Genomic DNA, 25,484 nt, shown 5'->3' on the forward strand with positions numbered 1-25,484 from the left:
GTGGGTGGCTGGCTGGCACTCAAGTGCTGTGGGTGGGTATATGGCTGTAAAACATTCCCACGAGACTAGTCCCGACTCCAGACGAGTCTGTCCAAGGCGAGGGAGGCGGCCTAAGAAGGCAGAATGACGTCACAAAAATATTGGTAATATCGGAAAGTTGATATTGGCTTTGCCGATAATCTGTCGATCCCTAGAACATGTTACTTGTTCCACCCTAAAATGGGTGGAATATGTAACATGTTCCCAAAGGTAAATGTATCCTTTAAATTAGAACTACAGGCAAATTATTATTTTTTTTTTCCATTTTGGATAAAGTAAGGGAGGGTTATAAACCCTGTCAGATTGTTTTTCGCCATCTTTTTTTCATTGCAGGGATCTCCCTTCACTTCCTGTCCTATAGCTGAACAGGAAGTGAGAGGAAATCCCTTGGGGACTCCCAGGTCACCAGAACTAGTGTCCCCATTGGAAGATTTCCCCTCTGTTACTTTTCTGGGGACAACCCAAACTTTGGGATCTTATTTTACTTTCACTTTCAATGATAATGGTAAACAGGACAAATAGGGGGAATCTCCTCAACGAGGGCACAGACAGCTATAAAAGAACGGACAGGTGTTCTAATCCCTTTCCACTCTATCCAAAACTAAGAGAAAAGTTTTGCCTTTAGTTATATTTTTAACACTAGTAGGGTTGCACCGATACCAGTACTCATAAAAATACTCCGATACCCGAAACCGATAACTTTCCCGTGTGATTTGAGCCCATACAAAATGAATGGGCTCAGATTGCATTGCAAAGAATCGCATGCGTTTTGAACAGGAATGCGGTGCAATTCCTGTCCGAATCACATGCAATTTCGTGCAACGCTCCTGTGTGAACCCAGGCTTGTCATAGTAATTTTTGCCTGGGTTCATACAGGTGGGGCAAACCACTTGTGATTGGGACAGGAATCGCACCTCATTCCTGTTAAAATCCTATGCAATTCTTTGCAGTGCAATTTGAGCCCATTCATTTTGTACTCGGAATCGGCGAGTACTTGAACAAAAGTATCGGTACTTGTACTCACCAATAAAAAACTGGTATTGGTGCAACCCTACTCACTATGTTTCTGGAAGAATTTGTGATGCTCAGCTTTCGCAGGCTCCTACAAATAAGTCCAAGTGATGTCACAGCAGAAGCCAAGGGGTAAGGTGACCAACTTTTTACTTTTTCTTGTTTTTTTTTTTTTTGTGTCCTTAAAGGAGTTTTAGTCGCATAGTTTTTCACCTTAATGCGTTCTATGCATTAAGGTGAAAAACCTTTTCTGCTTCAGCCGTCCCCCGGATTGATAGCAGAAGAGCCATTGGCTCCCTCTGCTGTCAGTCAAATCCAGTGACATGGGGGCGGGGCCGAGTCCCGCTGTCTGTGTCAATGGACGCAGCAGCAGGACTTGGGAGCACGCTCGAATGGGTGCCTCCATGGAAAGCGGCTCTTTCGTGGGGGCACCTGATGAAGAAAAGGAGCCAGGAGTGATGCCGGGGCACCCCAGAAAAGAAGGATCTGGGCTGCTCTGTGGAAAACCCTTGCACAGAGGAGGGAAGTATAACATGTATGTTATTTAAAAAAGAACACGAACCTTTACAATCACTTTAATTTGAGTAAGTGGTGAGTTTTTTATTAGGCTTTTTTTTTTTTTTTTAAACAAGGTTGTAATAAATATGTTTAAAAACAGTGGCCAAGATATACAGGTGCATCTCAAAAAATTAGAAATAAAAAAAAGTAGAATATCTTCAAAAAGTTAATTTATTTTAAGTGATTTGTTATATCTTGTTTTTCTTTCTATTAAAATAACAAACATGTTATACTTACCTGCTCTATGCAGTTGGTTTTTCACAGGGCAGCCTGGACCCTCCTCTTCTTGGGTCCCTCTTCGCTGCTCCTGGCTCCTCCCTCCTGTTGAGTGCCCCCACAGCAGGCAGCTTTCTATGGGGGCACTCGAGCTGAGCTGCAGCTCTGTATATCCATTTGGACAGGTGCTGTTCAGCCCCACCCCCTCTCTTTCTCCTGATTAGTTTTGATTGACAGCAGCGGGGAGCCAATGGTGCTGCTGCTGTGTCTCAGCCAATCAGGAGAGAGAGTCCCAGATGGCTGAGGCATTCGTGGACAACGCTGGATAGAGAGGGGGCTCAGGTAAGTATTATGGTGGGCTGAGGGGGATTGCTGCACACAGAACAGCATAGAATGCATTAAGATAAGAAAAAACCTTCTGACTTTACAACCACCTTAAGTAATTTAATTCAAAAAGTAAAACTCATCTATTATATAAAGATGCATTACACACGCATCTATATTTCTAGCATTTCTCTTTTAATTTTGATAAATATGGCTTACAGCTAGTGAAAACCCCAAATTCAGTATTTCAGAAAATTATCATATTGTGAAAAAGTTTAATATTGTAAACTCATGGTGTCACACTCTAATCAGATTATTAACTCAAAACACCTGTAAAGGTTTCCTGAGCCGTTAAATGGTCTCTCAGTCTGGCTCAGTAGGTTACACAATCATGGGGAAGACTACTGACTAGACAGTTGTCCAGAAGACATTCATTGGCACCCTCCACAAGGAGGGTAAGTCCCAAAAGGTCATTGCTAAAGAAGCTGGCTGTTCACAGAGTGCTGTATCCAAGCATATTAATGGAAAGTTGAGTGGAAGGAAAAACTGTGGTAAAAAAGGTGCACAAACATCAAGGATAACCGCAGCCTTGAGAGGATTGTGATGAAAAGGCTATTCAAGAATTTGGGGGAGATTCACAAGGAGTGGACTACAGCTGGGGGTCAGTGCTTCAAAAGCCATCACACACAGATGTATCCAGGACATGGGCTACAACTGTCACATTCCTTGTGTCAAGCCACTACTGAACCAGAGACAACGTCAGAAGTGTCCTAACTGGGCTAAGGAGAAAAAGTACTAGACTGTTGCTCAGTGGTCCAAAGTCCTCTTTTCAGATGAAAGTAAATTTTGCATTTCATTTGGAAATCAAGGTCCCAGAGTCTGGAGGAAGAGTGGAGAGGCACGAAATCCAAGTTACATGAGGTCCAGAGTGAAGTTTCCACAGTCTGTGATGATTTGGGGAGCCATGTCATCTGCTGGTGTTGGTCCACTTTGTTTTGTCAAGTCCAAAGTCAGTGCAGCCCTCTAGCAGGAAAGCTTCCCTCTATTGACCAGCTTTATGGAGATGCTGATTTCATTTTCCAGCAGGACTTGGCACCTGCCCACACTGCCAAAAATACCAATACCTGGTTTAATGATCATGGTATCACTGTGCTTGATTGGCCAGCAAACTTGCCTGACCCTAACCCCATAGAGAATCTGGGAGGTATTGTCAAGAGGAAGATGAGAGACACCAGACCCAATAATGCAGATGGGCTAAAAGCCGTTATCAAAGAAATCTGGGCTTCCATAACACCTCAGCAGTGCCACAGGCTGATCGCCTCCATGCCACGCCGCATTGATTCTGTAATTCATGCAAAAGGAGCCCTCCCCAAGTATTGAGTGCATACTATACTGTACATGGACATAATTCTTCTCATTAAGCCAACATTTCTGTATTAAAAATCGTTTTTTTATTGGTCTTATGTAATATTCTAATTTTCTGAGATAATGAATTTTGGGTTTTCACTAGCTGTAAGCCATAATCATCAAAATTAAAAGAAAGAAATGCTTGAATAAAGCACTCTGTATGTAATGAATCTATATAATGAGTTTTACTTTTTCAATTGAATTACTAAAAAAAAATAACTTTTTAATGATATTCAAATTTTTTTAGATGCACCTGTAAAGCAGAGACTTTAGTCTTAAAGCAGAGTAGTTTGTTTTTCATGTAGACCTTGCTGCACTGTACCCGAGTTCCCCCACTTTTGTTTGTACTCTGCCGATTGTGGAGTATAGAAGATGGTGGTGCTGGAACTCTCTTCTGGTTACTTTTACATTTAGAAATGCCAGCAGTAAGAAATTTCAGTCACCAATTCAGTTGGAGGTGTTGTCAGACTTCTGCAATGAAACCACTTCTTCCCCATAGAGAGCAAGGGCCCACTACGCTGATGCTGGCAGGACACAGACTTTTTTACTTTGGCTGTCCCTGATTTAAAAAGAAAACTAACTTCAGAATATGTAAAGTAGAACTAAAGGCAAAACATGTTAGTTTTGAATGGAGTGGAGATGGATTAGAACACCTGTCAGTTTTTACTGCTGTCTGTTAATGAGATTCACCCTCTCCATTTGTCCTGTTTACCATTATTATGGAAAGTGAAAGTAAAAGAAAATCCCAAATGTTGGGTTGTCCCCAGAAAAGTAATAGAGAAATCTTCCAATGAGGACACTAGTTCCTGTCGACCTGGGTGTCCCCAAGGAATCCCCTTAATAATCAGATGTATTATGTATTAAGGGGAATCCCCTTAATAATCAGAACTGTATATTGAACTGGCCAAAATCAACCATACAACTAGGCGGCGAGCGCTGGGAATCACACATCTCCGACACATTTTTGAGAATGGCAAATTGCTGTTTTTTGCTCAGCTCCAGACTAAATATGGGGGTTACACAAAATATGCATTTTTATTACCTTCAGCTGCAGCATGCTATTAGAGCCAAACGTTCGAGAATCCGGCATTGTTCCCAACACCAATTTTTCACATGATGCACTCCTCACCATCTACTAAGGGCTTCATCTCCAGGTGTTATGTTATACTCTTGGCTGACTATCTGGAACAATACCCCAACTCTGCTATGACGAGGTGGTTAAAGAGATATTGGAGATAACTGCGAGGAAGTCTTAGAGGCAGTACGTTTATGCTCTATGAATACATCAAATAGACTCTCAATTATACATCTTTTTGAGGTTCTACCGCACCCCAGTTAAAGTAGAGTTCCACCCTAAATTTATACTTACCTCCATCTTCTCGCTCTGGGTCCCCTGAAAAACAAATGGATAATCGCATATTTTTTTTTTTTTTTTAACTTGCCTCGTAAAGAAGTAAATATACTTACCTTACTTCCTTCTTCCTCCCTCTGCGGCCACGGCCCGTCGTCACTTCCTGGATTTGCAATGATTCCTGGGAGCTGAACGTCATCGCTCCCAGGAATCATTGCGCCTGCCCCGGCCCGGACATCAGTTCCGGCGCGCGTGCGTCATTCCCTTCTAAACAGCTTCTGGGCATGCCCAGAAGCTGTGGAGGGATGACGCGCGTGCACCGGAAGTGACGTCGGGGCCGGTGCAGTGCATCGTGGGACCGAAGAAGACGGAAGAGGACGCCGAAGAGGATCGCTCTGGCTTCAAGCTGCCCACACCTGAGATGGCAGCGCTGGAGAATACTTTTTCAAGGTAAGTATTTCTCCTAAAAGGTAAGTGCAACCTGGGACAGATCAGAGGCTAGCCATTGTGGAATGTACTAGCCCTGACTGTCCCGGGGGTATTTTTAAAAAAAAATTTATTCCCAGGGTGGAACTCCGCTGTAAGCTACACACCATGGCTCTTCGTCCAGACCCTGAATAGCCAAGATGCTGTAGGGACACTGGGGATCTTATACATCTACTGCAGCATTGACCAAAACTTCACAGATACTGGAAATTAATATTGAGAACAGTTAATAGTGCTCTCTCTACTGCTATACCTCTGGACCCTAAGCCCTGACTTCTAGGCATACTAGAAGAGGTGGTGCAGAATAATTACCTTAGGGAGGCAGCTAGCAGGGCACTGTTCTTGGCCCGCAGACTTATTCTGCTGCATTGGATCTCCCAAACAGTACCAACACTGCAGATGTGGATAGACCAATTAGGCACATTACTTGCATATGAAAAACTGATATATGCGCATAGAGGTAACCCGCAGAAGTTTAAAAAGTATGGGGGAATTGGTTATCTGTGCCAGGCCTATCTCCAGTAGACTTAATACTGGGTAGATTATTACTGGGACGTGCCAGTAGACCATGTAAGTAAATCAATATCACTGGGGAACTACCTGGTAGGATGATGGAAGGGCAGTTGACATGGATTTGCTTTGTAATAAAATAGTTCCGCTTCTAGTCCCTCAGCCAGAGTTCCAGCTCTACAAACGTGCATAATTAAAAATTACATGGAATCCCCAATCTCCTTTTCACAGCGGGTATCCAGAGCCCCCCCACCCACTAGATGCTGTAGCTGAGAGGCTAAATGGTAAAGCCATGGTTTGGGGAAAGCTAAGCCCCCCACCCCATCCTTTCCCCTTTGTAATTGCTCCAGCTTGATCCTAGCATTGCCACCCTTCCATAACAGGGAGCAAAATATAGAGCTGACCACTCTGAATATACGCAATGGGATAACTACCGGGGTGTTGTAAAGAAAATATAGCAGCCATTATCATCTTAATCAGATTTGCCCTGCCGGCCATTGAAAGTCACAGTTTGGACCATACCTTCACCCTATCTCGAAATCTAGAATAAAATATTTTACTTGCAGTAATCTGTTAAGTATCTGGAGATAATATATCAGATGTTTAAATGCTGAGACGACCGGGACAGGTCAAAATAATTCTAATTGGGGGTTAAGTGCAGAATCCATCTGCAACAGAGCCGATTTTGTCCAATTAATGGTAAGACCAGAATACTTGCCATAGTCTTGTATAGTATGCTAAACTTTACGTAATGAGTGGTCAGAATCACCCAACAATAAGAGCATATCGTCGGCATATAATATAATTTTCTCTTGCCTGGAGCAAATCTAAATCCTACCATGGCATGGTCAGCTCGAATATGGGTTACCAAAGGCTGTATAGCCAAAGCTAAGAGAAGAGGAGATAGTGGGCTTCCCTGTCTGGTACCATTGCCTAATACAAATACAGGAGACAGCCGTCCCCCCTCCCAATGGCCACTCCACATTGTCAAAGGCTTTGTGGGCCTTTAGTGATAGCAAAATTCTGTTACCCTCATTCTCAGCTGGAGTCTACTTGTTAATGTACAAGCGTCTTAGGTTCACCTCTGTGGACTTGTTGGGCATAAAGCCCGCCTGGTCAGGATGGATTTTACTGAAGATCACTTTATTCAACCTGTCAGCCAGCACCGTGGCTAATATTTTGATGTCTTTTTGGAGTGAAATTGGGCGGTAAGAGCTAGGTTTAGTGGAAAGTTTATCAGATTTTAGAAGTAAAATAATTTGCATTCTGCTACATATTTTTGGAAAAAAAAAATCCCAATAAACGTATTTTGATTGGTTTGTGCAAAAGTTATTGCGTCTACAAACTAGGGGGAAGATTTTTGCCATTTTTATTTTATTTTTTTACTAGTTATGGCGGCGATCAGCGATTTTTAGCGGGACTGAAACATTGCGGCGGACAGATTGGACCCCTAACTGACATTTTTGACACTGTTGGGGGGGACCAATGACATTACTACAGTAATCAGTGCTAAAAATGTGCACTGTCACTGTGCTAATGACACTGGCAGGGAAGGGGTTACCCCAGGGGCGATCAAAAGTTTAGGTGTGAGCATAGGGGTTGTTTTCTACCTGTGGGGGGATGGGCTTGTGAAATTAATACAGAGACCTGTGACCCTAAATAGGATGAACACAGGAGCTCTGCATTGATTCCTGGGAGGACAACGGTCTGCTGTGTTTACAACAGCAGACCGCCGTTCTCTCTTCACGGGCAGCGATCGCGGGTGCCCAGCGACAATTGTGCCCGCTGAGCCCGGAGATTGGCTTCCCTGATGGCTAGTGCGCACGCCCCCAGGATTGCTTCCGCAGATCGCCGTACAGTCTGGTTGGCAAGTGGTTAAGTACACCCATGAGAATGAGGCTATATGGAATTTTTCCTTTGTTAGAGTAAGCCTCACAATGGCTGCTGATGCGGCTGGAGGTAAAGGTTCAGGTATTATAATTGGTAAATGACATAAGTGCAAAAGATGTTTTATCATGTTCAATAGTATTAAATACAAAGATAGAGAAGGCATAAAATGTTGTGATCTCTTTTTGTTAGCCGCCAAAAGGTATTACTGTGACATTTTTTACCTTCTCTACCTCTGTATGAAATTACATAAAAAAAAAAACAGTGGGTTATTTAGCCTGCCAGTATCGGGTTGAGAATACAATGTCTAATGTGGACTTGCTGTTTAATCTGCCGCATCTTTGCAAAAATAATGGCTGTGGTTCTGAAGTGGGTCATTATGTAATAGATCCAGACTTCCAAAGTGGTATCAGATCAGAGCATTGGCTTCAATCTCTGTGAATTATCTAAAAATCAATGTTGTGCTATTGCAGCTTTCACAGGTTCTGTGTCAGAAGCGGATAATAATCGCTGGTTACTTTTCTACTTGTCGAGGAAAGGGAAATTGTAAAATTGAAACACTAAGCCTGTTAGAACGATGCGCAAGAGCCATCATTAAAGAGGTTGTAAACCCACTGTTATAACCTGAACCTATAGGTAAGCCTATAATAAGGCCTACCTATGGGTACTGTAAATATCTCCTAAACATGTACCGTTTAGGAGATATTTACTTTTCATGCAGCCGATGACGTCATCAGGGCATGGACACCCGTGCCTTCAGAGCCCTGTGCCGTGAACAGCGGCTCCCACGCATGTGCAGGAGTGATGTTTTTGCACCTTCGGCCAATCAGGATGGATGCAAACCAGGAAGCAGGATGACCGAACATGTCGTCCGTGTTACTGCGGGGGCTTCGTTCTAAGGTAAGTATTTTATGATGCGCTAGTATGCAATGCATACTATCTCATTATGCCTTTGTCTTACAGGTTTTTCTTTCTTTTTTTTTTTTTTGTGAGTTTACAACCTCTTTAACCGGTTGCCGACCGCCGCACGACTATATACTGCGGCGGTCAGCCCCGGCCAGGCAGAGTGACGTACCGGTACGTCACTTGCCTGTCACTTCCTTGTGAGCCAATAGCGGGCGAGCGCACGCCCGCCGCGGCTCATTCACAGGGAAGTTAGTGCGTGTGACCGGCGGACCCGATGTATAGCATCTAGTCAATTAAACTCCTGAGATATTGATCTGGTCAGTTAAGTAGCAGAGGGTGATGGTAATCCGTTTCATCTGCTTTGGAGCAATGAAATTAAGAACAGGTGCACTAGATGGGCAACAATGAGACAACCTCCAAAACAGGAATGGTTTTACAGCTAGAGGCCACCGACATTTCTTTCCCCTACTCATCTTTTCTGACTGTTTTTCACTAGTTTTGCATTTGGCTAGGGTCAGTGTCACTATTAGTAGCATGAAGTGATACTTGGACCTTATAGAGGTTGCACAGGCAGTCCAACTCCTCCAGGATGGCACGTCAATATCTGCCATTTTCATAAGGTTTGCTGTGTCTCCCATGGAGGAGATTCCAGGAGACAGGCAGTTACGCTACAAGAGCTGGACAGGGACTTAGAAGATCCTTAACCCATCAGCAAGACCAGTATTTGCTCCTTTGTGCAAGGAGGAACTGGATGAGCACTGCCAGAGCCCTACAAAATTACCTCCAGCCGGCCACTGGTGTGAATGTCACTGACCAAACAAACTGACTTCATGAGAGTAGTCTGAGGGCCCGACGTCCTCTAGTGGGCCCTGTGCTCACTGCCCACCACTGTTGAGCTTGATTGGCATTTGCCATTGAACACCAGAATTGGCAGGTCTGCCACTGGCGCCCTGTGCTTTTCACAGATGAGAGCAGGTTTACCCTGAGTACATGTGACAGATGTGAAAGGGTCTGGAGAAGCTGTGGAGAACGTTATCCTGCCTGTAACATTGTTCAGCATGACAGGTTTGGTGGTGGGTCAGTGATGGTCCGGGAAGGCTTATCCATGGAGGGATGCACAGACCTCTACAGGCTAGACAATGGCATCCTGACCCTGCCATTAGGCATCAGGATGAAATCCTTGGACCCATTGTCAGACCCTAACGCTGGTGCTGTGGATCCTGGGTTCTTCCTGGTGCATGTGGTAAGCATATACAGCAAGCTCCTGGAGGATGAAGGAATTGATGAGATTGAATGCCCCCCCACGCTCGCCTGATCTAAATGCAATAAAACACCTCTGGGACATTATGTTTCGGTCCATACGACGCTGCCAGGTTGCGCCTCGGTCTATTCAGGAGCTCAGTAATGCCCGGTCCAGATCTGGGAGGAAATACCCCAGGAAACTATCCGTCGTCTCAATAAGAGCAAGCCTCGTCGTCGTCAAACATGCATAAAAGCACTTGGGGGCCATACAAACTACTGAATACCATTTTGAGTTGCTGCAATGAAATTTTTGCAAAATGGGCTAGCCTGCTGCATCATTTTTTCACTTTGATTTTCGGGGTGTCTTTGAATTCAGCCCTCTGTAGGGGGGGTTCTTTTCATTTCCATCAAACGATGTGGAATCCTTTTATTCCTAACACATTTCCCAGTCCCATACCAGTATAGATATCCAGCATGATATTTTTCCCCATTAAGATCAGATGTGTTTTCAAAAGTGTTCCTTTAATTCTTGTAGGCAGTGTATTTCTTACAGCTGAACTCAAGGAAAAATTAATTGGGCCACAGTGGTTACCTCTAATGACTGCTATGGTAACATCAGTGGCACTCCAAACCACAAACACTATATTATCAAAATAATTGTGACACTTGGCTCTACACGCACATGAACTTTAATGGCATCCCAGTCCATAGGGTTCAATATTGAGTTGGCCCACCCTTTGCAGCTATAAGAGCTTCAACTCTTCTAGGAAGGCTGTCCACAAAGTTTAGGAGTGAGGTCAGAACTCTGTGCATGTTTGACAAGTTCCTCCACCCCAAACTCGCTCATCCATGGCTTTTTTGGACCTTGCTTTTTGCACTGGTGTGCAGTTATGTGAGAACAGGAAGGGGCCATCCCCAAACTGTTCCCCACAAAATTGGGAGCGTGAAATTGTCCAAACCAACTTGGTATGGTAATGCCTTAAGAGTTCTCTTCACTAGAACAAAGGGGCCAAGCACAACCCCTGAAAAACAACCCCACACCATTATTCCCCCTCCACCAAATGATTTGGACCAGTGCACAAAGCAAGGTCCATAAAGACATGGATTTGCGAGTTTGGGGTGGAGGAACTTGACTGGCCTGCACAGAGTCCTAACCTCAACCCGATAGAACACCTTTGGGATAAATTAAAGCAGAGACTGCGAGCTAGGCCTTCTCGTTCAACATCCATGCCTAACCACATAAATGTGCTTCTGGAAGAATGGTCAAACATTCCCATAGACAGACTCTGAAACCTTGTGGACAGCCTTCCCAGAAGAGTTGAAGCTGTTAAAGCTGCAAAGGGTGGCCAACTCAATATTGAATCCTATGGACTAAGATGGTATGGCATTAACGTTCGTGTAAGGCAGACGCCCCAATACTTTTGACAATATAGTGTAGAATCTGAACTGTGATCATCTTCCTGGCAGTTCCTTTCCAACTCCTCCATTCAAAAAAGATCTTGTATTCTTTTCAATGAATAAAAGACATTCTGTGATTGGATGAGGATAAAGCATTGACGTAAATCCTCCTCTACACCTTGTCCAATCATGAAACATTTTTTATTAACCACTCGCTGCCCAAGCCAATTGTGACACTTCGCACATACTTGTAATAATCTTTATCCTTTACTAGCTATTTGCTTATTACCCCCAAACATTACCTTCAACCGAGAATGGTCTGTTCAGATGCTTTACCAGATGGTAATGGCTTGTAAACCACAAACCAAAACCAGAAGAGACAAAATCCTCATCCCCTCCAGTTTAATATACCTAGAGATAAATGGGGAAGGGAAGTTCCTCTTTCATCTCTATGGTGTGCGGCCCCAACCACCGTTTTCAGTCCAGGGCTCCCTACTAATGGGGAGGACCACATGCAGAGATCCTTAGCTCAGGTGGGAGAATCTGTCCACAGGACAACTATTAGTTCTGCACTCCACAAATCTGGGCTTTTATGGAAGAGTGGCAAGAAGAAAGCCAAATTAAGTCACATTTGTAGTTTGCGAGAATCCAGGTGGGGGACTTTCTTCAGCAGGGATCAGGAAGCTGGTCAGAGTTAATAGGAAGATGGATGGAGCCAAATACGGGCAATCTTAGAAGAAAACCTGTTAGAGTCTGTAAAAGACTTAAGACTGGGGCCGAAGTTCACCTTCCAGAAGGGCAACAACCCTAAACATACAGCCAGGGCTACAATGAAATGGTTTAGATCAAAGCATATTCATGTGTTAGAATGGCCCAGTCAAAGTCCAGACCTAAATCCAATTGAGAATCTGTAGCAAGACTTAAAAATTGCTGTTCACAGACGTGCTCCATCCAATCTGACAGAGCTTGAGCTATTTCGGAAAGAAGAATGGGCACAAATGTCACTCTCTAGATGTGCAAAGCTTTTAGAGATATACCCAAAAAGACTTGCAGCTGTAACTGCAGTGAAAGGTGGTTCTACAAAGTATTGACTCGGGGCTGAATACAAATGCGCGTCACACTTTTTCCGATATTTATTTGTAAAACATTTTAAAAACCATTTATCATTTTGATTCCACTTCACAATTTTGTGAACTTAGTGTTGTTCTATCACATAAAATCCCAATAAAATACATTTACATTTTTGGTTGTAACATGACAAAATGTGAAACATTTCAAGGGGTATAAATACTTTTTTAAGGCACTGTATATCGGCCAGTTGTTCAGCTTTGAATTGCATGCATAGTTTTAACTTTTCTTTTTAGTCTAGAGTAGGCAAGACAATAAAGATAGTACCGCTCGAATGTCCCCCCAAATCTGTATCAATCGGATCAGCATGTGAAAAGTCTGGTGCAAGACAGGCAGAATCGGCTTGTCAGGCTCCTGTAGACTTCAACAAAATGGTGGCCGTCTGCACACAGACACTAATTCCCTGTTGCATCAATGTAATGAGATGGGTAAAAGATGGCTTCAGCTCCTGTTCTCCACCTGTAGAGAGCTCCTTAGACACGTTTTGCCCTTCTCGGGGGTTAATTGTGCGATGGCAGAAATGCATCTGAGGCGTTCTCTACAGGTGATGAATAGGAGCTGAAGCAATCTTTTCCCATCTCATTACATTAATGCAACAGGGAATCGGTGTCTGTGTGCATACGGCCACCATTTTGTTAGAGTAGACAAGAGTTGAAGCCCCTATCAATTTTTTATCCTGATGACTATGGTCACCAGGAGAAATAAAGACGGTGGTTCTAAACGTTCCCTACTCTTATCTAGAACTGAAGCAAAAAGTTAAATATCCCTAAAGGACGGTCCACCGTAAGGTAGAATACACAAATCATTGTGGAGTCCAGCTGACAAACTCTCCAATTAAATGGCTTTTACGAAGAGGATGAATAGCTTGACTTCCTCAGGGAAATCTACCGAAGAGGCTCTAAATGATATTGGTGAGTGGTTCATTAGAGAATACCGAAAATTGAAATTAATTTTTTGAGCAAGTTGGCCTTCAAAGTGTTATACAAGTTGTGTTATGTCATGTTTTAAAATCATACAAGATGTTAAAGCAACTATGTTGTTATGCATTGCTAGACTCAAAAAATCAACTGTTAAGGGGCTATTTTCTTTCAATGGTAAAGTGGCTTGCAGTTTAAAAGCAGCAAAACATCACTATTAATCTTTTAGATCCTCTTCTTACCCTTTTCCAAGAAAAGAATAGAAAGTTTCAGATGTGAATGGAATTGTCTTGATTTCTAACTACCTGTTGAGCGCAATATGTGTATTTACATACAACGCGGTTTGCAAGTGGTTTACCAGGAATTATGGCTGACGGTATCTGGCTAGCTATCTCATGAAACTTGTCCGATCGGCTCATGAGCCGGTGGAACGGTTTCCGAAGCAGCTGGAGAAGACCTATCAACTTCACCCCCCTCCTACCGCTGTTCTTCGAGGCTTACCATTTTTGCCGATGCGTCCAGCTGCTTCAATAGGCGATTAAAGAATTAACACTCTTTGATCGATTCTATTGCCTGGGAAGACCGGAGCAACGTCATGACTTCACTTCTGGTCCAGGCTGGAAGAAAAAAAAAAAAAAAGTTCAAAAAGTGTTTTTTTTTTTTTAATCTTTTGATTTTAAAGTTTAAGAAGAGATTTGGGGTCTTTTGGACCGCAGATCTCTCCATAAAGAGGACCTGTCATGCCTATTTCTATTACAAGGGATGTTTACATTCCTTGTAATAGGAATAAAAGTGATAAAAAAAAAAGAATAATAATAAATAAAGGATAGCGTAAAAATAAAAGATTATTTAAAAAATGTAAAGAATTTATATTCCTTCGTGCTTGCGTGCAAACGCATACGTGAGTCGCACACTCCTATGTAAACGGTATTGGAACCACGCATGTGAGTTATCGCCGTGAACGTTAGAGCAAGAGCAATAATTCTAGCTCTAGACCTCCTCTGCAACTCTGTAAAGGTGTTTAAAGCGTCGCCTATGGAGATTTTTAGGTACCGTAGTTTGTCACCATTCCACTAGCGTGCACAATTTTAAAGCGTGACATGTTTTGTGTCTATTTCCTCAGTGTAACATAATCTTTCACATTATACACAAAATTGTTGTCACTATTGTGTTTTGTTTTTTAAAATTAATTAAAGTATATTTTTTCCAAAAATTTGCGTTCGCAAAGCCGCTGCACAATTACCATGTGACATAAGTTGCAACGATTGCCATTTTATACCCTAGGGTCTTTGCTAAAAAAAAAAATGTATAATGTTTGGGGGTTATAAGTAATTTTCTAGCAAAAAAATACTGATTTAGCCCCGGTTCACACTTCTGCGTGTGCGGGGTTCGCATGTAATGTCGGAGCACACTGCTCCGACATTACATGCGATCAGCTGTGCGGTGCGAGTTTAGCCATACAGTTTGTATGGCTAAATTCGCATCGCACCCGCAGCAAACACGCACAGGAGGCATTTTTGCTGCCGCATCAGGATCGGATCGCACAGCGGTTCACACTTGTGCGATCCGATCCTGTGCGAACTGCACGATCGCACTGCGATATGCAATCAAACTGGGGGTGTCGTTAAGATTACATTGACACCCCCAGCGTATCGCATATGGCAGTGTGAACTGCCGGGGGTGCATGTGCGATGCGGGAACAGGCTGTGAATTCGCAGCCTTCCCGCATCGCATATATGTGAACCGAGCCTCAAACTTGTAAACTTGTAAACAAAAAGTGCCAGAAAAAGCCTGGTCTTCAAGTGGCTGAAGATGGAGAGATGTTATGCTGCTTTTTTTTTTTTTTTTATAGTGTCTATTAGATTTCTTTTGAAATTAGAGCTTTTTAGAGTCTTCTAAAAATAAAAGGAGGGGAATACCTTGAGCTTACTATTTTGCTATTGGATGGATAGATTTCTTCTGGAGGTGCCTTAAGTAAGTAGTAAGTCCTCAGTATTTTTGAACACAATGAGCACAGTAAGAGGAATATTTTCCAGCAAACTTATCCCAGCACTTCCAGTTTACAGTTTTCAATTCTCCGGGCTCCTCGATCCTCCGCTTCCTTCATCCTCTGGTCTTCTCAAGGAGAAGTTAACAGTGGATAGTGCAGTTTAGAGTCAGTCTATTAGCTTGGAGGAGGGAGGAGTTATTGGAGTTCCTTGCCATCCTAGGCTACCGGGCTGTGTGTTTATTGATGCTGACAGGACAAGGAGAAGCAACTTTATTCCCTGCATGCTCCGTAGAATGAGCCACCGTAAAACAGGATGCTCCATAGAATGCTCCAAGAGAAATCAGCCACCGTAAAACAGGAAACTTGGGGTAGTTGTCATGGCGTCAGCTAAAACTGGAACATAGGCAAGCATTAAAAGAGAAGAAGGCAGGCATATGAGGAAAATTATCGTTGTTGAGGTTGTTTTTTGAGGGTCATGAATGGGCATCATGACCTATGAATGGCACATACTTTAAACCATTCACAGGCTTGCCTCCATATATGTACAGTGGATTGCCTGGAAGCACATTACCCGGCTTCGTGCGGTTTGTTACCCATTCCCCAGTAAGGTGGACTCTATGGTTGAGTCAGGACAAGTGAGTCCGTATGGGATTGAAATGAACTATAGCACATGAGAACTATAAACCAGGAAGGAGTAATAAACTTTCACTAAGGACAAGATGGAATAACTGCCACTGATATATGGGGGTTCCTCACTTTCTTACATAAGAGAGCAGTATAGACAGAATTCAACACCCACAACCATTATCTAACTTCAGGGATTGTGACTCTCCCTACCTGTCATGTAATCTCCATTTACAGCAAGAAATATCGGTATTGCTCGGTCTCTCTGGCCCTGACGAAGCCTGATGCGAAACGCGTTGGCACATTGGGACCCACAAACCGAATATCATCTAAGACTTCATGCAACAACATCAGCTTGAAGCATGTATTGTTCCCAATAGGGAAATATTTCTGTGCTGTGGTTTTTAATGTATGTTTTGCATATAAGGGATGTTCTAGATGTACCATTATACATCCCTATATGTATATTTATTCTGTTTTAATACATTTAATAAATGAATTTGAATTTTTATTGTGTTGGTTCTCTGGTCTCCCTTCTCCCTATTAGCCTGGAAACCCCTACTTTTTCTTTAAGACAGTTGTGCATATTCAATAATTATTAAATTATCCACTGAAATGGCTTAAAAAAAACTGAGGATTTAATGTCATTTGTAGAAACCTGGTAACTGCACAGGTTAAGGTTACTAATTGTTGAACCTGTGTGACCTCCATCTAAAACCTATATAAACTTTAATTTAAAATGATGGCAAGTAAAACAATTTATGCACTCCCAATTTTCACTATGTGTAATGGTCTTTAATCTCTGTTTTAATTCTTTTTTTTTTTTTTTTAATATTTGAAGACGAGTCATTAATGAATGGAGGATTGACTCCACCCAGCCCGGTAAAACGGAAACTAGACTTGGACAAAGATTATGTGTTCGATAAGAGACTGAGGTACAGCATCCGGCAGAACGAAAGCAATTGCAGATTCCGTGACATTGTTGTAAGGAAAGAAGATGGCTTCACTCACATACTGCTCTCAAGTCAGACATCTGACAACAACGCCTTGACGCCTGATGTAAGATCCACAAGGAATTTTTATCTTTATTTTGAAAGTGTTTATTTTTTTTCATTTGCACCCTTATAAAATCTTAGCTAAATCCAAAGTTACCACTGAGCATTTTATTTAATTGTTTTGGTAGTGTTTCTTTGGTTATAGCATTGTGTGGGTGAGATTATTCCTAAGGCCTCATGCACACTGGTCGTTTTTACAGCTGCTGTTTTCGGCGTCAGACGTTTTTCTCTGCAGCCAGTAAACTCCCCTGCATGTTATCCTATGTGTCCATGCACACATAGGCTGTTATCAGCAGTTTTTGGCAGGGGCGTTTTCTGGCTGTAAAAAAATCCCAGAACCAGTGGGTTTTAGGTAGTGATCGACCGATATCATTTTTTTATTGCCGATACCGATATTTTGGTTATCGCATATCGGTATTGGCCGAAATTTTCGTACATTACATTTTTTTAGGTTTTTTTTGACAGGTACTCTTGTGGAGGTATCTGGTGGTCTAAAAGACCCCAAACTCCTCCTCTGCACTGTAATTTGTTTGAATTTGGTGCAGAGTACTGGGAAGTGATGTTGTTACATCATGTCCGGGTTTTTACATGGAGACTCGATCAGAGCTGAATGCGGCTTTGATCAGGTCTTCTCTTCGGTGGCCGTGCAGACTGGTTGCCAGGGTCTCCCGGTGGGAAAGGAGACCCGGGCGAGCCGCGGGAGGGGGGGGGATGTCCCCTCCTGTCCTTGTAATGACAGCCGAGTGGCTTCTCAGCCACATCGGTTGTCATTACAAGACAGCCGACCATCGTCTATGGACACCGGTACCAGGGTGATGCCTCTAGCTGCAGGCATCACTCCGGTACAAGCACTTTCCCAAAATATATCTTATATCAAAAAATTCTGATATATCGGGGAAAGTGCATATCGGCCCTCGATATATCAGCTTTGCTGATAATCGCTCGATTCATAGTTTTAGGAGGCGTTTTTCAGCTGTAAAAACGCTCTAACGCTGATAAAAGCTAAAAAAAAAAACGGAAAGCGCGACTATTCGATGTTTATTAACGTTTTTGAGCCATTAGCTTTTGTGGGAATATAGTTTTGCTAAAAAAAAAAAAAAGATAAAAAAACGTTACTGCAAAAAAGCTGAAAAACGCCTTCTACAGCTCGGTTTTCTCCTGACATTTCGATAACGTCCAGTGTGCAAGAGGTCTAAAGGATAACTCCACTTCTTATGGCAAAATAAAATAGCAAATAAAAAAAATAATATAGAGTATACAATTGCAACACAAGTCATATTGTAATTAAATTGTATTAAAAATGATCTTTCCTTTTCAACCTATAGCTCCCTTATTTTCAGTAAAGTGCAATGTAATATGGCTACCTGTAGGTGTTCTGTACTCAGAATGTGTACAGGACACCCTTAGCCCCCCCAGAAACATAATTTCCTGCTTGTGTGATTGGCTTTTTGACTTTCCCAGAAGTCTGCACTAAGATACAAGTCAGATTTTTGGCATCCCCTGCAACAAAAATGTAGTTTTGGTGAGATACTCCCAATAGGAAATAATGTCAGTCCTGATTCTGCAGCAGCTGGTTGATAATTATGAAACCATTCCCATTAGACTCACAGGGGCACAAAAGAACAAACTGATTTCTTCAGAATAACAAAAGGTAGGAATCTGCAACAAAATTTGGTAAAATCCTTGCAATGTACAGAGATCACCCAGAGGGGAATGCTTTTTTCTCAACAAAAGTAGAGTTACGCTTTGAAAAAGAAACTATAATCACTTTGGGTTAGTTTTCTTTATTTTTTTTAATTTATAAGTTAACAATGGGTTTGTATTTTTTTTATTCATTATTTGTATAAAATCCTTTATTTTAAAAATAATAATTTATTGCATTGTGTACACAGTACTACATGAAAATATTTACACAGCATGCTTGCTTTTATTGGTAAGAGGTCTAAAAAAAAAAAAGGCCAAAATCATTGATCAATGGGCATGAACCGACCGGATGAAGGTATACAATGTAGGTTATGCATAGTCTTTGCATTTTGCATAGTCTTTGCATCATTTTGTTTTTAATTTTAGTTAAAAAAATCTTTAGATATACCAAAAAAAAGAACACAGAGATGGAGAAGAAAACTTCATAAAGGTGCAATAATTCTAAAAATCAATAACCGCAGTTCTTTGGGTATATCAGAAAATGAATTAGTGCATGATAGTGTTCTAGAGGCAAAGTCTGGTAACATCCTTATAAAAGTCTGCTCCAGCACTCATCTAAGCATAGAATGGAACAGTAATCTGTACTACAGTGTCCTAAGGAAATTGGGGATCATTGCTTATAATATGAGGTCTTGAAAAAGTCAAAACCATTGATCAATGGGCATAAACCTATGAGGTCTTGAAAAGGTCAAAATAATTGACCAATGGGCATGAACCGACCAGATGAAGATAGACCATTTTGGTTGTCATAGTTTTTGCAAATCTTCGGGGATAAGTACACTGATTCTGGTTTGACATATCTAAATGTTGAATCTTTGAGTACACCACGGTGATAGTGCAAGTTTCTCTTCAATGAATCTGTCACCATCTATCAGTCACTGAGGAATGTATGGCATGTTGTGAGAAGGACGCCTACACAATCTTGACAAGAGTTTAAAGTTCTGAGCTTGACAACAGGATACAATGGATTGTTGCTGGATTTGTTAATGAATTTGCATGTGTTAGCACTTAATCATACTTAGGTGGCTTACCAGATGTTTGGGACAAGAAAGAGCATCTGAGCTCACTTCCATTCCTTCAAGGATTATAGGGCTTTAGACGGTGTTGATGTTGACCTATTTTGTTAATAGAATTGAAATGCTGGCTGTACTTTAACAAGGCCATGTGTCTGTATTTGTTTGTGAGATTGAGGGGGTCTGGAAACTTGGTATCAGCTTTGTAAGGGGAGTGAGGATGGTCAACAAAAAATCAGTTCAATCAGATTTTGGTAATGAAAGTGACACTGGGCCGGGTCAGTAGTGTAGCAAATTATTTATTTTTAAATAAGCCGTAAATGTGCATACACACTGTGACAGGAAGTCAGGTAAATCTGTGGATGTAGTCACAGACAGGAGATACATTTCCACTTGGTTTAGAAAATTCACCAATTACTATAGGCTGTCGGCTGCACAGGCAGTAGGAAAGGTAGCCAGGACGGCTTAAGGAAGTTGAAAGGCCTTCAGCTGTTCGGAATGAGGAAGTTAAGGCCTCTATAATTTGTCCAAAGGAAGTCTATTGATGGCTGCCTCCTGACGCTGTGTGAGCTGGAGAGAGGAGGACAGTCAGATGTGTGCCTCCCGACGCTGTGTGAAGCATGGGAGAAGGATTGCTGCCTCCTGATGCCGTGTGGGTAGAAGAGGACAGTCAGATGTGTGCCTCCCGACGCTGTGTGAGCATGGGAGAAGACCTCCTGAAGTGATGTGCGCTGAGGAGGGTAAAAAGTGTGAAGACTACTCAAGGTGAGGTCTTGGACTATTTCTATGTGGAAAGAAATAAATGCACTGTTTGCTATGTGAAGAGACAAGCAAAGGAATGGTTACTGTGTGAAGAGACAAACAAAGGGATGTTTTCTATGTGAAAGGAAAGTCCAATGAACATGTGCTGTGAGAAGAGAAAAAACATGGACTATTGAGTGTCTGCTGTAGGATCAGCAAAGTTTGCCCAACAGTAGGTTGGAGACAGACTCCGTAGGTAGGTTCCTGTATGTGAGAAGGTAGCCGCCCACAGTGGCAAGGATTTATTTTGTGTTTTATTTTATTTTGATGTTTTTGAGGCTTGCACTTGTGTGAAGAAAATTGCAAGAATAAAAACTTACACTGTTGTTTGCAACCACGTCTCGGCTATTTCCCTGTGTAACTAACCCCCCCAAGGGGTCATCCACACCCGCCACCGAGCTAATCCCCACAACACTTAGGTACCCAGACACGCATACCCATTCCTTGGGCCAAGAATATGAAAAAGCCCAATTCAATTATTCTAGTGAAAACAAATCAGCCAGTAAGGGCACATAAAGCAAACTTGTACCAAAGTTTAGGATAGTAAATTAATATTTACGGCAAATACCTAGAAGTTCCAGCATGCATATTTTGTTATGTTTAGAAGGCTAGGCAGAGTATGTTCATGTTCAGAGCCTATTCCTGCTTCTCTCAATGTGGTGTATAGCTCCCTGATTAATAGTGAGGTGCACATTGTGATCAGAAGGCAGACAAGTACCCAAATTTGTAGCTGAAGTCAAGATCTATGTAAGCTAGTTTCCAGCAAATCCCAGGAAGCTCTGGAAATAATTAAAAGTATGTGCAGGCATTTCTAGCTTAAATTTATTGTAATTTTAATTATAATAAAGATTAAGTTATAAAAGGAGAATCAGAAAATAATCAAAATATAGTACACTGCTAAACAAAAGTGAAAGGAACACTTTGAAAACACATCAGAAATCAATGAGTAAAAATCTCATGCTGGATATCTATACTGCTATGGACTGAGTAATGTGTTAAGAACAAAAGGATGCCTCATCATTTGATGGAAATTAAAATGATCAACCCACAGGGGGCTGAATTCAAAGACACCTCGAAAATCAAAGTGAAAAAAAAAAAAATGATGCAGCAGGCTAGTCCATTTTGCTGAAATTTTGTTGCAGCAACTCAAAATGGTACTCTGTAGTTTGTATGGCCCCCGCGTGCTTGTATGCATGCCTGACAACGTCGGGGCGTTCTCCTTTTGAGACAACAGATGGTGTCCTGTGGTATTTCCCCCCAGATCTGGACCAGGGCATCACTGAGCTCCTGAACAGACTCAGGTGCAACCTAGTGGCATCAGATGGACCAAAACAAAATGTTCCAGAGGTGTTCTATTGATTTTAGGTCAGACGAGCGTGAGGGCCATTTAATGGTATCAATTCCTTTATCCTCCAGGAGCTGGCTGCATACTCTCACCACATGAGGCCGGGCATTGACATGCACCAGGAGGAACCCAGGACCCACTGCACCAGTGTAGGGTCTGACAATGGATTCAAAGATTTCATCCCAATACATAATGGCAGTCAGGGTGCCATTGTTTAGCCTGTAGAGGTCTGTGTGTTCCTCCTTGGCAATGTCCCCCCGAGGCCATCATTGACCCACCACCAAACCAGTCATGCTGAACAATGTTACAGGCAGCATAACGTTCTCCATGGCTTCTCCAGACCCTTTCACATCTGTCACATGTGCTCAGAGTTAAAAAATTAAAACCAGGGTCAAATTAAATTCAAGTTTGTTGCATCATAAAAAAATGGGATAAAACGAACCATATTGATCCTGTATTTTCTATGCACATAATACTCATGAGCTTTCATGCCATGATAACATTGAAAGACAATTCAGTATGCTATCCACAGCAATTTATGGCAGACATGGCTCTACGCGTTTCACAACTGACACTGCTTCCTTAGAAATATGATCTGAGCCCATGGGCACAATACGGGAGAATCTACAATATATCTAAACATAATGATAGAAATAGAATTGTTATTCCTTAGTAAAAGGCACGAGACAGCCCGACTGGTGTTTGCCAAAAGGCACCTGAAGGACTCTGACCATGAGAAACAAAATTCTCTGGTCTGATGAAACAGATTGAACTCTTTGGCCTGAATGCCAAGCGGCATGTCTAAAGAAAACCAGGCATCGCTCATCACCTGACTAATACTATACCTACAGTGAAGCATGGTGGTGGCAGCATCATGCTCTGGGGATGTTTTTCAGTGGCAGGAACTAGGAGACTAGCCAGGATCGAGGGAAAGATGAATGCAGCAACGTACAGAGAAATACGTGATGAAAACCTGCTCCAGAGCGCTCCGAAACGCAGACTGGGGGGAAGGTTCATCTTCCAACAGGACAATGACCCTAAGCACACAGCTAAGATAACGAAGGAGTGGCTATGGGACAACTCTGTAAATGTCCTTGAGTGGCCCAGCCAGAGCCCAGACTTGAACCCGATTGAACATCTGGAGAGATCTGAAAATGGCTTTGCACTGACGCTCCCCATCCAACCTGATGGAGCTTGAGAGGTCCTGCAAAAAAGAATGGGAGAAGCTACCCAAAAATAGGTGTGCCAAGCTTGTAGCATCATACTCAAAAGACTTGAGGCTGTAATTGGTGCCAAAAGGTACTAAAACAAAGTATTGAGCAAAGGCTGTGAATACTTATGTACATGGAATTTCTTTTTTGTTTTTTGTTTTTTTTACTAAATTTGCAAAGAATACAAACAAACTTCTCTCACCTAATAATTATGGGGTATTGTTTGTAATATTTTGAGGAAAATAATTTAATCCATTTTGGAATAAGGCTGTAACACAACAAAATGTGGAAAAAGTGAAACACTGTGAATTATTTCCGGATGCACTGTAAATAAGGTATTGATTTAAGGCTAAACATCTCTTGGCATACTTGATCGGCAAAACAGATTTAAAAAAAAAAAAAAAGCAAACCATTTGCTTCTTACTAAAGCCTGTTAATTCCTTTTGTCCATTGTGTTCTGGGAATGTTATGCTTTATCAAATTAATATGTTACAATTTCCTAAGAATAAAATTATCCTAGTATTCACATGAAAAAGTACAAACTTGGAACATTTTACATTATAGGAGAAAATATGACCCTGCTGTTTTGTATTCTTAGGTTTATTGGTAAAATTTAATCTGTGTTATACTGGAATAGCAACAGTGTATACAGGCCACAAAACACTATGGAGCGTTGACAGATCCAGAAAATGGAGCACAATAAAATTCCCATTTCAAGTGTCAAATAGCTAAAAAAAAAATTGATGCATTAGAAATTTTTATTTTTAAAGTATGATATACATTTGTATTGTGTGGATTGAATAGCATTAACACTTTCTCTATATGATTTGTGTCTTCTGTCTGTAAGGAAATGTGTAATCATTTTAAAGTGTTTTTGCTATGTATCTGCTTGTGTTTGGAATAAGTGAGTTGTAAAGTCACAAGGTTTTTTATCTTAATGTATTCTATGCATTAAGATAAAAATAAAAAACCTTCTTGGTGTAGCAGCCTCCCCAGCACCCCCTAATACTTACCTGAGCCCCGTCTCTCTCCAGCGATGTCCACAAGTCCCTTGGTCGTCCGGAACTCTCCATCCTGATTGGCTGGAACACAGCCGTGGTGCCATTGGCTCCTGCGGCTGTCAATGAAAGTCAGTTAGCCAATCAGGAGATAGGGGCGGGGCCGAGCGGCAGCTCCGTGTCTGAATGGACACGGAGCTCCAGCTCGGTTGGGTGCCCCTATAGCAAGCTGCTTGCTGTGGGGGCACTGGACAGGTGGGAGGGGTTAGGAGCAGCAAGGAGGGATCTGAGAAGAGGAGGATCCCGGCTGCTCTGTGCAAAATCAACTGCACAGAGCAGGTAAGTAGAACATGTTTGTTTAAAAAAAAAAAAAAAGAGAATTTAAAATCACTTTAATGTCTTATTAGTGTATGTTAAAGCCAACTCCAATTTTTTTTTTTAAATATAAACTCTGTCTATGTCCCCATAGAAAAGGTATCCCGCTCTTAGTCTTCTCTGACTCCAATGCCCAGAACAGGAAGTGGTAGGAAATCTCATTTCAAGCAAAATCAACTAGTCTTTCTTTTTTTTTTCTTTCTTTTTTTTTTTCTTTCTTTTTTTCCCCCTTTTTTATTTGTTTTATAATGTGTGTTTTTGTAAATTTATTATGCTTTAATGTCACTTTAAGCTGGATATACACTTGTAGAATTTAGTTTGAAATGTTTAGCTTTAGAAACATTTATTTGATTTTCTAACCATTAGTGGGGTCAGATTGATATTTATTTTTGACTGCAGTGACCAGAAAATTTGAAGGAACAAGACGGAAAAAATTTTCAAACAAATTTCTAAGAGCGTATTTGGTTCTCATTTGGTAAAGTCGATTCTTTCTAAAATCAAGAATTAAAAGCAAACAAAATTTTGAAATACTTTTCAAATGACATTTGTCAAGCTATCAAATGTAATGAGAATTTGCATACAAATGTTCCTACGAAAGTTCATTCAAAAATCAACTAGCATAAGGCCAGCTTTAGAATCGGGCGTGACCCCTTCCTCTTAGGAACTTCTAAAAAATAAAAAATCTTTAAAAAAAATGTTTTTGGTTTTGCTGTGTGACTGGGAACATACAACAAACCCATAGTGAGGTTTTCTCAAAATTGACTGCAAAAGTGGAAATAACCTTTAATTTGAACAGTTAGCATTAAAATCCTGGCACTGGGCTTACCTTCACCACCATGCTCTTGCGCTTCCTTAGTCTGCCAAAAGAGTCCTGAGAAATACCTAGCACTTCATTGTAATTTAGACCAAATTGAGGTGCACTCACGCTAGCATTTTTAACCGGTCCCAAGTGCAGTTGAGCCCCTTGGACAGGTATATTTGTGTAGTG

The 25,484-nt window shown here is 41.7% G+C and overlaps 1 protein-coding gene across 1 annotated transcript in view; it reads left to right on the plus strand.

The window, feature by feature from the left end:
* The window catches only part of CDYL2 (chromodomain Y like 2), a 161,500-nt gene that overhangs the window by 103,074 nt on the left and 32,942 nt on the right, over positions 1-25,484 (plus strand). Inside the window, exon 3 of the mRNA XM_082270374.1 lies at positions 16,836-17,053. Within this exon, the coding sequence (XP_082126500.1) occupies positions 16,836-17,053 (218 nt within the window). The remainder of the gene's footprint in view (positions 1-16,835; positions 17,054-25,484) is intronic.

Source organism: Pelophylax lessonae, assembly GCF_965119305.1.
Source record: "Pelophylax lessonae genome assembly, chromosome: 10".
In the NCBI taxonomy this organism is placed as follows: domain Eukaryota; kingdom Metazoa; phylum Chordata; class Amphibia; order Anura; family Ranidae; genus Pelophylax; species Pelophylax lessonae.